This window comes from Argopecten irradians, chromosome 1 (assembly GCF_041381155.1).
Source record: "Argopecten irradians isolate NY chromosome 1, Ai_NY, whole genome shotgun sequence".
Lineage (NCBI taxonomy): Eukaryota > Metazoa > Mollusca > Bivalvia > Pectinida > Pectinidae > Argopecten > Argopecten irradians.
In genome coordinates this window covers 45,279,646-45,292,096 of record NC_091134.1, presented here as the reverse complement: position 1 = coordinate 45,292,096, position 12,451 = coordinate 45,279,646, and the positions used below count along the sequence as shown (strand labels likewise).

The 12,451-nt window shown below is 34.2% G+C and overlaps 1 protein-coding gene across 2 annotated transcripts; it reads left to right on the top strand.

The window, feature by feature from the left end:
- The first annotated feature begins 19 nt into the window (after positions 1-19).
- LOC138329719 (proteoglycan 4-like) lies at positions 20-8,851 on the top strand. 2 transcript variants are annotated; one of them, XM_069277000.1, is made up of 6 exons: positions 20-406; positions 3,658-3,711; positions 4,075-4,410; positions 4,640-5,545; positions 7,383-7,461; positions 7,748-8,851. In XM_069277000.1, the coding sequence occupies exons 1-6, from the start codon at positions 349-351 to the stop codon at positions 8,163-8,165; spliced, it is 1,851 nt and encodes a 616-aa protein (XP_069133101.1). In that variant the 5' UTR covers positions 20-348; the 3' UTR covers positions 8,166-8,851. The 2 variants fall into 2 exon arrangements, with proteins under 2 accessions (XP_069133101.1, XP_069133110.1); XM_069277009.1 differs by having other exon boundaries at positions 338-406; positions 4,062-4,410.
- The last annotated feature ends 3,600 nt before the right edge of the window (positions 8,852-12,451 follow it).

The following is a 12,451-nucleotide window of genomic DNA, read 5'->3' as shown; positions in this document are numbered from 1 at the left end:
CTTTCAACGGGAGACTTCACAAGCAGAAGCGGAAAAGAGACAACAGTACATGTTCATCTGAAAAGGCAACTTAAACTTCGTACTCTAGTAGAATTTGGACTTCTAGTTTTTGTGTTTCCCTAAACACACTACAAAATACTCCTATATTACCTGAATCAGTCATGCAGTTGTTGGCTTGTTGCACAGTAATGTAATTTCTGTGTAAATCAGGCAATTTTCCTTCCCTAGGTAATGTAATTGAAGATGTCTGTTATAGGTATACACGGGTCATGTGACCACAGGTATTTTCTTACCTCTCCCGTCTAGCCCTTCCGGAGACACACCCGGAAGACTGTGTTTCTTTCCATAATGGGATCACTACGTTTTCTTGTGTTGATGAAGATTTTATTAATAAGTGTTTATCAGGGTAAGTTTTTTTCACATCTTTTTGGATAATTTGACATCACACGTTTATCTATTAGTGTACTTTCTCTCTACAATACATTATCGAAGGTTCGACACATTGTCATTAGAGTTTGACTTAGAACTATGCATAACACTGTAGCTTACAATCTTGAACAAGTATATTTAATCTAATCTTTTAAAAAATAATCTAATAGATACATTAATTAATCTATCTTGATTCAACAACTAAATCTAATGTATATCGGTCTTTTTGAATACCGTAACATTTTGACCACAAAGGTCCTCAGACGGATAAAAAAGTTGAACCTTTCGTAATCCAAATAAAACGTAAAACATGTTTAGGGTCTAGATATTATTAGGTTTAAATTCTTTGTTTTCTTGACTTTATATATATTTACGTTAGCGTTCGGAACTTCCTCATTGCTTGATATATAAACCAGGCTACCTGAACTGTCGAGTTAAATACCGTTTTTGTTCGTATGTTTTGTAATTTTTCCTTATAAAAAACGTACGTACAATAGAAATGACGAAACGCTAATGTTGTTTGATATTTCTATTTGAATAAACTTATTTACTACACGCGTGTTCTGTTAAAAAACCACTTCAACACAATTTATGTTATAGTAAATCATCACACATTCCTCAGATATAGCATGTACTGTACTCTTACAATATTAAGGTATTCGTCTTCAGAGCGTGAAGAAACAAACCTCTACCACAAATTATATGGTTTTAATTGGTTATATAAAATGGTGACGTACTGTATACAACACGGAAAATACAAAATACGATCGAAAAGCACGGATTCTTCTTACCCGTATTGCATCGTTACTACATTTGCTTTTACTGTATCTGTGTTTTACAGTTACTCAAAGACTTGTTTCCGAAAAAATAGAACATTATATAATGCTCATCATACTTTATAACATATTTAAGCATATATTTTAAATTTAGATATTTGAAATAATATTTCAAGGCGATAAAGTGATATCCATTACATACACTAAACGTTATAGCATTTTATTTGCCATATACTGAGTATCGCGTTTTCTAAGACGTATTTAGTTAACGATAATTTGAGTTGGGAAGTAAATCTTACATGTACCAAAGAATTATTTACTCATTTTGAAATCAGCATAAAAACACAAGACATTCCAATGTTACATTAAAGCATCGACAAGCACATAAGTTATCAATGAACTGTGGGACCACGAATACAATAACGTTCAAAACATACAAAACTTTTTCCTGGGATACCTCTGTGTAATAAAACGATGTACCCTAACGTTCATGCTGAAGAAGACTCAAGAATACTTAAAGTGTAATTGGCCCATTTAAACAAGTTTATTGGTAATACCGGCTCTTAATAGCTCTTTCCTGACTAAATTACGTCATAAAATTAAAACCCCATACGCTAGATTGATGACTATACATTATTCTGTGTGTGTGTGCTCCGTGTATTTTAAGATTAACATTAGAGATGTTAAATTATTTCGTGTAAACAAATGAAGCTGGGGCTACAAGGTGAACGTGTCTCTGTCTGATTCATAAAGCTATCGGGTATACCCGCCACTTAATTTGTAGTATTGTTAGCTTGACACACCAAAAGATAAATTCTATCTAAAATTGAATTCCATAAGGATTGAAAATTAGTTCAATTTAACTAATGTCTATTTCATCAATTATATATAAATTCCGATGGCAATAGAATTGGTACTCTTCTTGTTGGAGAAAAAAAATCATTCAAAATGCATATAAATGATCCCGGATCCAAATTAAAGTCTTTCTTGGAATATTTCTTATAATAATGTTTTTCATTAAAATGTCATATAAAGGTGTACTACATATTTGTCATGTACAATGTATGTTGTATATCCACATGCAAATTAAAAAAATGCACTTTACAAGTAGATTTTTACTGTCTTTAACTTTGTTACATGTAGATTTAATCGACTGAGTTACACGATTTTTTTAAATTTAGATATATTTTTCAAAATTAAATATGAGACCCATCGCCTGTCTGACGACGTGCAAACGTTCCTTTGTATTCCACAGCATCGTGCAACTTCAAAACCAACCAAGAGCAATTTTAAAATGGAGAATTGTATCTTGTATGTACCAAGCATACAGCATGAAACCTTAAATGACCACTATCCCTTAAATACTCTGGTGATTCAGAGGTCGTGACACCACAAACGGCCTGTAATGTCAATTTATACCGGGGTCGATACCAAATTAAACTTTGATGTACGAAGGGCCTGAATAAGTGAGACAAATGACACTCCCACAGAATAGACTATTGTAGATTTGATCAGTTCCCGTTAATAAAAGTGTGGGTACATCACACGCCCATACCTATTGTTACCTGGCGAATAAAGTAAGTCTATAAATGAAGGTAACGTTCATTGTCTGCAGACTGACTGTAACCACGCTTCGATCAACAATGGGTTATACCCTGAAGGACTAATACCTGTACCAACATTTGATTTTCTTTATCCTGCCACAAAACATCAAATAGATATAATAAACAAAGCAGTTTTATTATCAGATTTTCATTTTTGTTGGGAAATTTTGTCGGAATAACATAATTCTAGCAATTTCTGTGAAAAAGTTTTGAGGATTTATTTCTTTCAAAAATGTCGGTAATAACTACATGTATTTATATCTTTTATCACGGGTATTCCCCTTGGGATTTGTAATATGGCATATCGTGTTCCATTTCAACATACGTGGAATGCTGTTGAATCTATAAAATTTCTAGCCTACATTCTATGGTATACAGTCCGTGAGCCTATCCCCTGTCTTTTTTGACATTTCGTATTATAACAAGTGTTCCACAGGGTGCTGTCACTGAACGTATCCTGTTTCTTATTTGCATTAATTCCTTTGCCGCTTCGCAAATAAAAATACGTATAAAAACCGAATGCAACACAAGATGATACTATAAAAATATCTAGGTTTCGAATGTTGATGTGAATAGGTGATATTCATTTAGTGTTTAGCCAGATAATTTACCCAAAAGAGAAAATGCATGAACAGAAGTTGGCTTACTCACTTTCAAATCTAAAGAACCTACAAGGCATTTGGCGTGTCATAGTTTAAATCAAAACTATTTTATGATCTGCCTTACGAACTAAAAAAAGGTATCTGAAAATTATCACTACCGATATACACTATTTCTGTTCAGCTGTAAATAGGGTATTATATTAATATTTATGGACAAATAAGAATGCTTTTTACCTTATCTTTCAGTTAGAGCTGTGGCCAATGACTGCAAACTTTTAGGAGACTATTTTGGTTATACGTGTAAGTAATATAATTATTCAAATTAAGCATAATGGATATGTTAGCTGTTGTTATTTATCATACTAGATATTACCGAGATGAATTTAATTCCTAAAAAGAATTTTTCTATTTATATAATTCAAAAGTTCCATCAGGAATGAGTCTATATTCTCGTGGATGGTTTAATTTTATGATCTTTTCCTTATCTTTTTAATCATTTTTCAAGGTAAATACTTTTGGCAAAATGTTAAAAATAATATCAGCATTTAAATTTCTATATAATTATTCAACAATTTTGTTGAAAACTAATCATTTGTTGAATAATAGTTAAAGATTTCAACATGAATTAAAAAAAAATATCAGTGAAACAGTTTCGTTCTTCAGCTACCAAGATATGTGCTGGTGGAACAAGCCTGGGACGAAGCATCCTGGTCGACATGTATGACACCAATGATGTCGACCTGAGCGTGTGTAGCTGTAAAGCATTGGTTAACTCGCCATCCGGGGTCACAGCTTTGTCTATGTCGAGTTTTAAAGACCTGGGACCGCACGCTGGCTGTAACTCCTATGTTGAAGTTGAGCGAGCGACAGGGGATAAAGTCACAGGCCAATGTAGCTATGTAACCGGAAGTATGATAGTGTCTAACGGTGACGTCATCACAATAAAACTAGTCAAACAATCGCAGAGTGATTCCAGATACTGTATATCATTTACATTAGGTAAGTTGCATTGGTAATTGTATATATGCCAGACATCGTCCCTACCAACCTATACATACTTATTACCTTGTGTTACAAGATAAAAAGTTGGTGGTCACTTCTAGTAAGAGTTGGCCTCTATCATAGATGTCATTTTCCAGACACATTTGATAATATATTCCACACATAACAAATGTAAGTATATCATTTTCCTTGCATATGTAACATTGATATTTGTATTTTTTTCCAGAAAATTATTTATCAACGATAAATATCACATGCTCTGATGAACTTGCAACAACTACAACTCCGCAACCAACAACTCCAAAACCAACAACGCCAAAACCAACAACTGCAAAACCAACAACTCCACAACCAACAACTCGACAACCTACAACTCCACAACTCACAGCTTCACAACCTACAACTCCACAACCTACAACTCAACAACCTACAACTCCACAACCTACCACTTTCCAACCTACCACTCTCCAACCTACAACCCCACAACCAACAACGCAACAACCTACAACTCCACAACCTACCACTTTCCAACCTACCACTCTCCAACCTACAACCCCACAACCAAAAACGCAACAACCTACAACTCCACAACCTACAACGCCACAACCAACAACTCCACAACCTACAACGCCCCAACCTTCAACGCCAAACCCAACAACTCCACAACCTACAACTCCACAACCTACCACTCCACAACCTTCAACGCCACAACCTACAACGCCACATCCAACAACTCCACAACCTACAACTCCACAACCTACCACTCCCCAAACTACAACTCCACAACCTACAACTCCACAACCAACAACTCCACAACCTACAACTCCACAACTTACAACTTCACAACCTACCACTCTCCAACCTACAACGCCACAGCCAACAACTCCACAACCAACAACTCCACGACTTACAACGCCACAGCCAACAACTCCCCAACCAACAACTCCACAACCTACAACTCCACGACTAACCACTCCAGAATCTACAACTCCACAACCTACCACTCCACAACGCACAACTCAACAACCAACAACGCCACAGCCTACAAACCCTCAACCTACTACTCCTCAATCTACCACATTTCAACCTACAATGCCAACCGACGGAAACATCGATACAAACGAGGACAATCGTAAGTTATATATATATTAGTTACGGATTATGTGTTTGCTTCCATTTGATGTAACAGAAAACTTTGCTTTCTAAGAAACATTTCTGCATTGCAATATTCATAATATAGATTACGCTCATGAAACGTTGTCCATGTTTTAATCAGAATTAAACATTGATGGAAAGAATAAGGTTGTCAGTTGCAATGGCTGACATCATTAGGCTACATTGAAAATAAACATTGGAAGTATGTATCCACATGTAGTTACATTGTTTTGATAATTTCTAAAATGAGCCACGAAAATGATTCAGCATATTCTACAAACAATTTTTGAAGGGAAGGCATACATAAGGGTTTTATTATCAGCATAATTCATTGTCATTTCTCCAACTTTACATGTGCAACGAGAATAAAGCATTGCCGCAAACGGCCGCAAAATTTGCAAAAAATAAGACCATCAAACTTATGATGTTTGTCTCCCTCACCCTCCATGCATTGTATCACCAGCGAGTTACATTTTGTCGGGAACATGTCTTTGTCCGATAGCTTAATGCTTAATGAATATGTTACCCGGTACAATGATGTCGGCTGTTGCGTTTGACAATAAACCACCGTCTCAAACTGTAAACGGGGGGTGGGGGGTGGGGGGGGACGGGGGTGGGGGGTGGGGGAGTTGCGTTCAAATTAGCGTAAACGCAACGACGTATGAATACAAACCCAGAGTAGGATCCGACTACTTCTAGTTCACGCTTCGGTAAGATTTTGCGTCATATGATAATCTAAATAAACTTTAATTACTTAATTTACATTTTACCTTTTCACAGATGACAGATTTGCTTTGAATTAATAATAAACTAAAAAACGATTTCGGTCTTCTATTTGTCTCAAGACTGATCCTTAGGCGGCACAGACAATATCATGCTCGTCATTAGCCTACTCGGTTGGGCTACTGTATGAAGTGTAAACAAAGTTTCCTCGTTGTCGGATTCAAAATAATAATAAAGAGTTGTTATTAGATCCAATTAAAATGTATTTGACATCAAAACAGAATATGTGTTCAAGCATTGTAACGGTAATAAACAACAAAAAGAATCGCTGGTCGAGGCTACAACCGGGGGCTTTCCTCAGGAATGTTCGAGGAATTCCATAGTTACGTCAGTCACACACCATGCAAACACTTGTCAATCATCCATACAATAAAATAAAAGTCGTGACTATGAAGAATTTAGTCTATATCGCGTGCGTAGACCGATACATACATTACAAACATTCGGCAGCTCAACAGTCATACCATTTGATCAACAGGCTATTTCACAGTTGCTTCCCTCGGTTGAAAATCAAATATGGCGGCTCGCTCCACTTCGGACCGGATCACTACCCTGACAACGATAATATACCGGTAGTCGTTCCGCCTCGGTTATCTCAATTTTTATTCGAAATGGACATTATTGATACATTATCAAATTGGAAAAAACAACATAATTTAAAAATAATTTAAAGGTGTCATTGTTATATTTCAAATCAAACTGCAGCTATAACAGTCAACAATCGGAACTATATCTTCGGTCATCCTAACTACCGTAGTTACCCAACTTAGCAACCATCACCGTTTAAAATCTGACGTAAAAGAAGACTTATCTATGTGAATATAAAAATTGAACAGTATTTTGATTGCGTTAAAGGTGGTATGAACGCAATGGGATACAGACATATCCAATGTAGCGCGCTACATCGGATATGTCTGTATCCCATTGCGTTCATACCACCTTTAATGCAATCAAAATACTGTTCAATCTCTATATATTTGCACATGTTAAACTACTACTTCTAAATAATTGTACTAATTTATTTTTTCCAGTGAATATCATTATTCCAGTCGTTGTTGGGGTGTTTTTCCTCATTGTCCTGCTCCTGGTCATCACAATGCAGTGTAAACGGTAAAAAAGTTATTATAAAAGAACCCAGTGTTTCAGAATAATAATCGTACTATTTCAGCTACATATCAAGCGTACAATTTTATCTTTAGTTAAATCTGGTTTAAACTACAAAAGAATATGATAATTAAGATGGTTGTTACAATGGACTTGCAGGATTTTTTTTCTAGTTTTATGTTGTGGAGTTACATTCGTATGCCTTCGGATGATATATTGTTTAATTTTCGCATTCGGTTGTTTTTACTTAAGTCCTGAATATAATGTACTTCGTTTTACTTTCATATTATAGCAAGAAGCCTACTTCTTGGAAATCAAAATCTTACTCCAATCCAGAGTATAGCCATTTTGAAAAACAAAAGCAGAAATATTCTGGCCAGAGCCAGAAAGAAGAAGATATGAAGGAGATTATCTTCCATGATCAACCATTATCCATCGACCCGCCGGCTGAACAGACATACGCTTTGTCTGACCAAACATTTACGAAGATCGACCCCGTATCCAATACTTGTGATAATCCTCTTTTTGACGAAACGACAGGTTCGGAGATTAGTATGTCGGAAAATAGTTCGTCGAATGTGCAGTTTGACCAAAATTCTACCGGAAGTAACACGGGAGCAGATACTTCTGGTTCTGAAATACCAGTTTACGCTGTGGCTAACAAACAGAGGGAAAACAGAATGACCTTTATCAGAATTGGCTTAGACTAAAGCATAAAACAATTATTTGTTTTTGTTTAAATATATCAAGGACATTTTTAGCTATTACATTTCATAATAATACTAATGTGCATATTGAATTATAACGGGTATGTGTTTTCAATTCTGTGCCTATGTGTAACATGTAAACCTTCTGAAAGTGTGTATTACATGTAGATATTTTCAAGTCCATGATTTCATATCATTTAAAAAAATTGCTTTTTATATAATTATTGAGCCGATATTTATCGTAAAAGTTTAACGTATCATATGAATGAATTCCTTATGATGAGATATATTCATTTTGTATTTTTTTAACAGATAAAGTTAATAAAGTTAATTTGGTTGCACAATACTGTACATTAAAATATTGTGATGATTTTGGTGGTAATTAGGTGGTGAATGCGTCTGATATTTTGATACTAGCCACGTGAAATAGTTAGCAAAATCCAATTATAAAATGACGACGCTGTCCTTAGGTCGGTAGTTTTCCTTGTGATATTCCGGCTTTCCACCACCGAAACCAAACACATACTTAAGTTGCTGTTAATCAGGTGTCGACTATATATGTTATCAAACCAAAAATGATTTTGTAATTTGGTTGTAAAAGGTTGTTTTATATACTTTTATGATAAATGTTCGTTTTGTCATTATACTCATTAAGTTTGCAAAATAAAAGTATATTGTTAATTCTGTGACTTACATCGTACATTATTTGTTATTTATCTTATGTTTTCATATCAAAGTTATAGCTTAAAACACCATTAGTGTAAAACAATCTATTTTATGTACGGGACCAAATCCCCGCGGAAAGTATTCGGTATTGGAATATGATCAGATCGATGTGTCTACCAGTGGGATATATACCGTAAAACCGTTATTCCGTGCTGTTGTCATCTTCATCAGACGTAACGATTGCAAATCTCTCATCATCACTTTCTAAAACATGATATGGGTCTCTCTCATTGTCGTCATGCCCACGGGGTGGACCACATGGGTTACTAGATTGCATCATTGTCCTTATATCGATAGTAGTTCTTGGAATATAGATATTGTCAATTTCTATGTCTGACTGATAACAACTGTCATAGACTTTTGAAATAGCCGATACTCATATGTTATTTGGTATTTGATTGAATTACGATTCAGCTGTTCACAAACATTGCCATTTTATGATAAGTTACAAAAAAAGATACGTACAGTAGCCTAAAAACAATCAATGATAATATTGATAATATTGAATCAATATGAGAATAATTAGTCACGTTTTTGTAAGACGTGTGATGTAAACCAAGCCTATAGGCGTGCCTTTAACAACTGGTCATATTTCGTCACGATTTATGTCATGACACTAGCCCAGATTACTTGTTAAGCGACTCGATTAGAGAGATTGGTTTCGTTCAAATTTCACAGTGTTACTGTACATGTGACTGTTATTTGATACTAATCAGTAGAACTACAGCTGTGTGAGATATCATGACGATGATTGGTAGCGGTGAGATAAAATCCAAAAGTCATGTACAGGCATTCTAAAACAAATATGTTGCCATAATTCAGCATCATGTTGGTTTTACGAAATCACGGGGATACTTAATTATTTAGTAATACAAAAGTTCTCTCTGTGATGAATCCTGTAACTGACGTTTTAGCCACAGGTCCAGCTAATACTTTTTCAGAAAACATAAAGAAGACACCACATACATGTATATACATGTATTAGATATGTTTTGATTTTCCATAATTTTTATTGGCTAATAGATGGTCACGTGACGTTCAATATAAAACATATTGACTCGGTATTTCCATTTTTAAAAACACCGAGTCAATATTCCTTTGCGAACTTCATTGCCCAAACGGTGCATTCCTTAGGGTGGTGTTCTTTGGCAAATACTTTTTCTTGTAATTAATACACACATTAGAGATTGTTTTGACATTTGTTAAGGAAACAACATATCTAATATAAATAATATAAAAATTAAATACCTTTGTTTCGGTCCATATGGTATCATATCACCCTTGTAGCATCCAATACTATTTGACCAAATATATACCTCCGAAATACCGAATTGTCTTATCTAAATTTCGTCTATCTGCTCATAATTTGGCCATCGAAACAGGCAGATATACCGATACTGCTAGAGAACAAAGATAGTGCCCTGGTTGCAATTTAGATGTGGAAGACGAATATCATTTTATTTTAATATGTATTAATTATCATGATTTAAGAAAGAAATATGTAAAACCTTTTTATTGGCGTAAACCATCTATGTACAAGTTGATACAATTATTATGTTGCGAAAATATAAGTGATATACGTAAATTAGCAAAATTTATATTTGAGGCCATGAAAATACGATCCCGCCTCCAATAATTTCAGTACAGTTATTTTAATGTTGTATACTTAATACACATTTTGATTTCAATGTATAGTACATTTGTAACTTGTCTATGATATTGTACTAATTACTATGTGATTGTATATATATGTATATGTGCGTATTTTGCACAATTCCAATAAGTTGTAAACTTATGGAAAATAAAGAATTGAATTGATAGAATTTAATAAAATGACATCGGCTACGCCCTCGGTCATTATTTATTCTACGCGTGTGATATAACACCGTATAGACCTCAACAAAGGTGCATAATTGTCAATTGATATTAATCTAATTGTAATGGCCATGCCAGATAAAAAACAACCACACATCGAGCCATCAAAGAATAAAAACAGAACGACAGTTTGATGTAGTTGGGTGTAAGTAATATGATTTTTCACAATCCTTGTTTGTGTATCTAATGTCATGCTAATAGCAGTAATTACATCTTTTGAACGGTGAATTCTGATTTCCAGAAGCCAAGTTTATACAATAATATATGTATACTCAAGATACTCACAAAAGTGAAACGTATACGAAGTTCGAAATTAATAATTAAATCAATATGTGAAAATCTGAAAAAGATGATATTCAATTTTTATGTGCCGTGATTTTCATACCCACGAATAAACAAGAGCCTTGAATATTGACCTCCAAAAGTTACCACCAGTTTGAGCATTAACACTTACAATGAATAGGTTTTAATTTTACAAGTACAAATACAAATGTATGAGATGAAAAACCATTAGTTTTGTATGTACAATGTAGTGAAATCAATATATACAAAATGTAGGTCAACCATGGTTTACAATATCAGTTCACATTTTTACAGTGTTATTAGTAATTGTCAAGTAATTTCTGCAGGTACATGTAGGCTTTCATCCAAACATACATAAACAAATGATAAGTTTTACAGTGCATAACTTATGTGTTGGAACTAATGCTTATAAGGCATCATACATGTTTGTCTGTCCAGATTGTCACAGCTTGCAGACACACATAAACTAATCATGAACATTAATTTAAGAACCAAAACAAATTATCATACCTGTATATTTGCTTGGTAATACGACCCATCCCAGATACATCGACCCAATTTCTGAAAACTGACAAATACATAACAAGTAATTTTGGCTACTCTGGAATGAAGATGGATGCATCGATAACTTATCAAAAGATATCAAGTTGTAGACACTTGAGCATATTTAAGTTTATAAAACTCTCTTCTCATTTTCATGTACTGGGTTGAGACAACCTGTTCCCTCTGATGCATCAATGCAATTTGTGAAAAGTGAGATGTGACTAATATATTTAATGTTGACCTTTTATAAATGATGATTTATGTATATCAAATGAACATATGCTTTTTTATTTATTTCTTTCACATCTTAGGTTGTTTTCATACATTGACACAAGAGCACACAAGTGAGCCAGACTTTCACGTTCCGTCAATACGAATTCCAGTATAAACATCCCCAACTAGCGTTAAGAGTTTCAAGGGAGACAACTCTCATACACAAATTGTGCTTGAGTGTATGATAGTTTTTCTTCGTTTATGAAAGACGATTCATTCGTCCTCAAGATTGTCAGGTTATGAGATCGTATCATGTATATTTATTTATATATACATAATACATATAATACATTGATATTCTTACGTGCTATAACTTGAAGGCTTCAATATATTTTCCTAATTTGCATTAAACCTAAAAACTGGTATTACAGGTTTCTCAGTAATCAAATTAGTATTACAGGTTTCTCAGTAATCAAATTAGATGTTATCATTTTAATATAGATATTGGGCCTGAAATAGATTAGATCCACTTCTCTACGATCAAGAGACAACATTCACTTCGCTATCTTCAACAATAACTATAGATTAAAAAAAATAATATTGCTATATTGGTGATTTTTATACAAAAT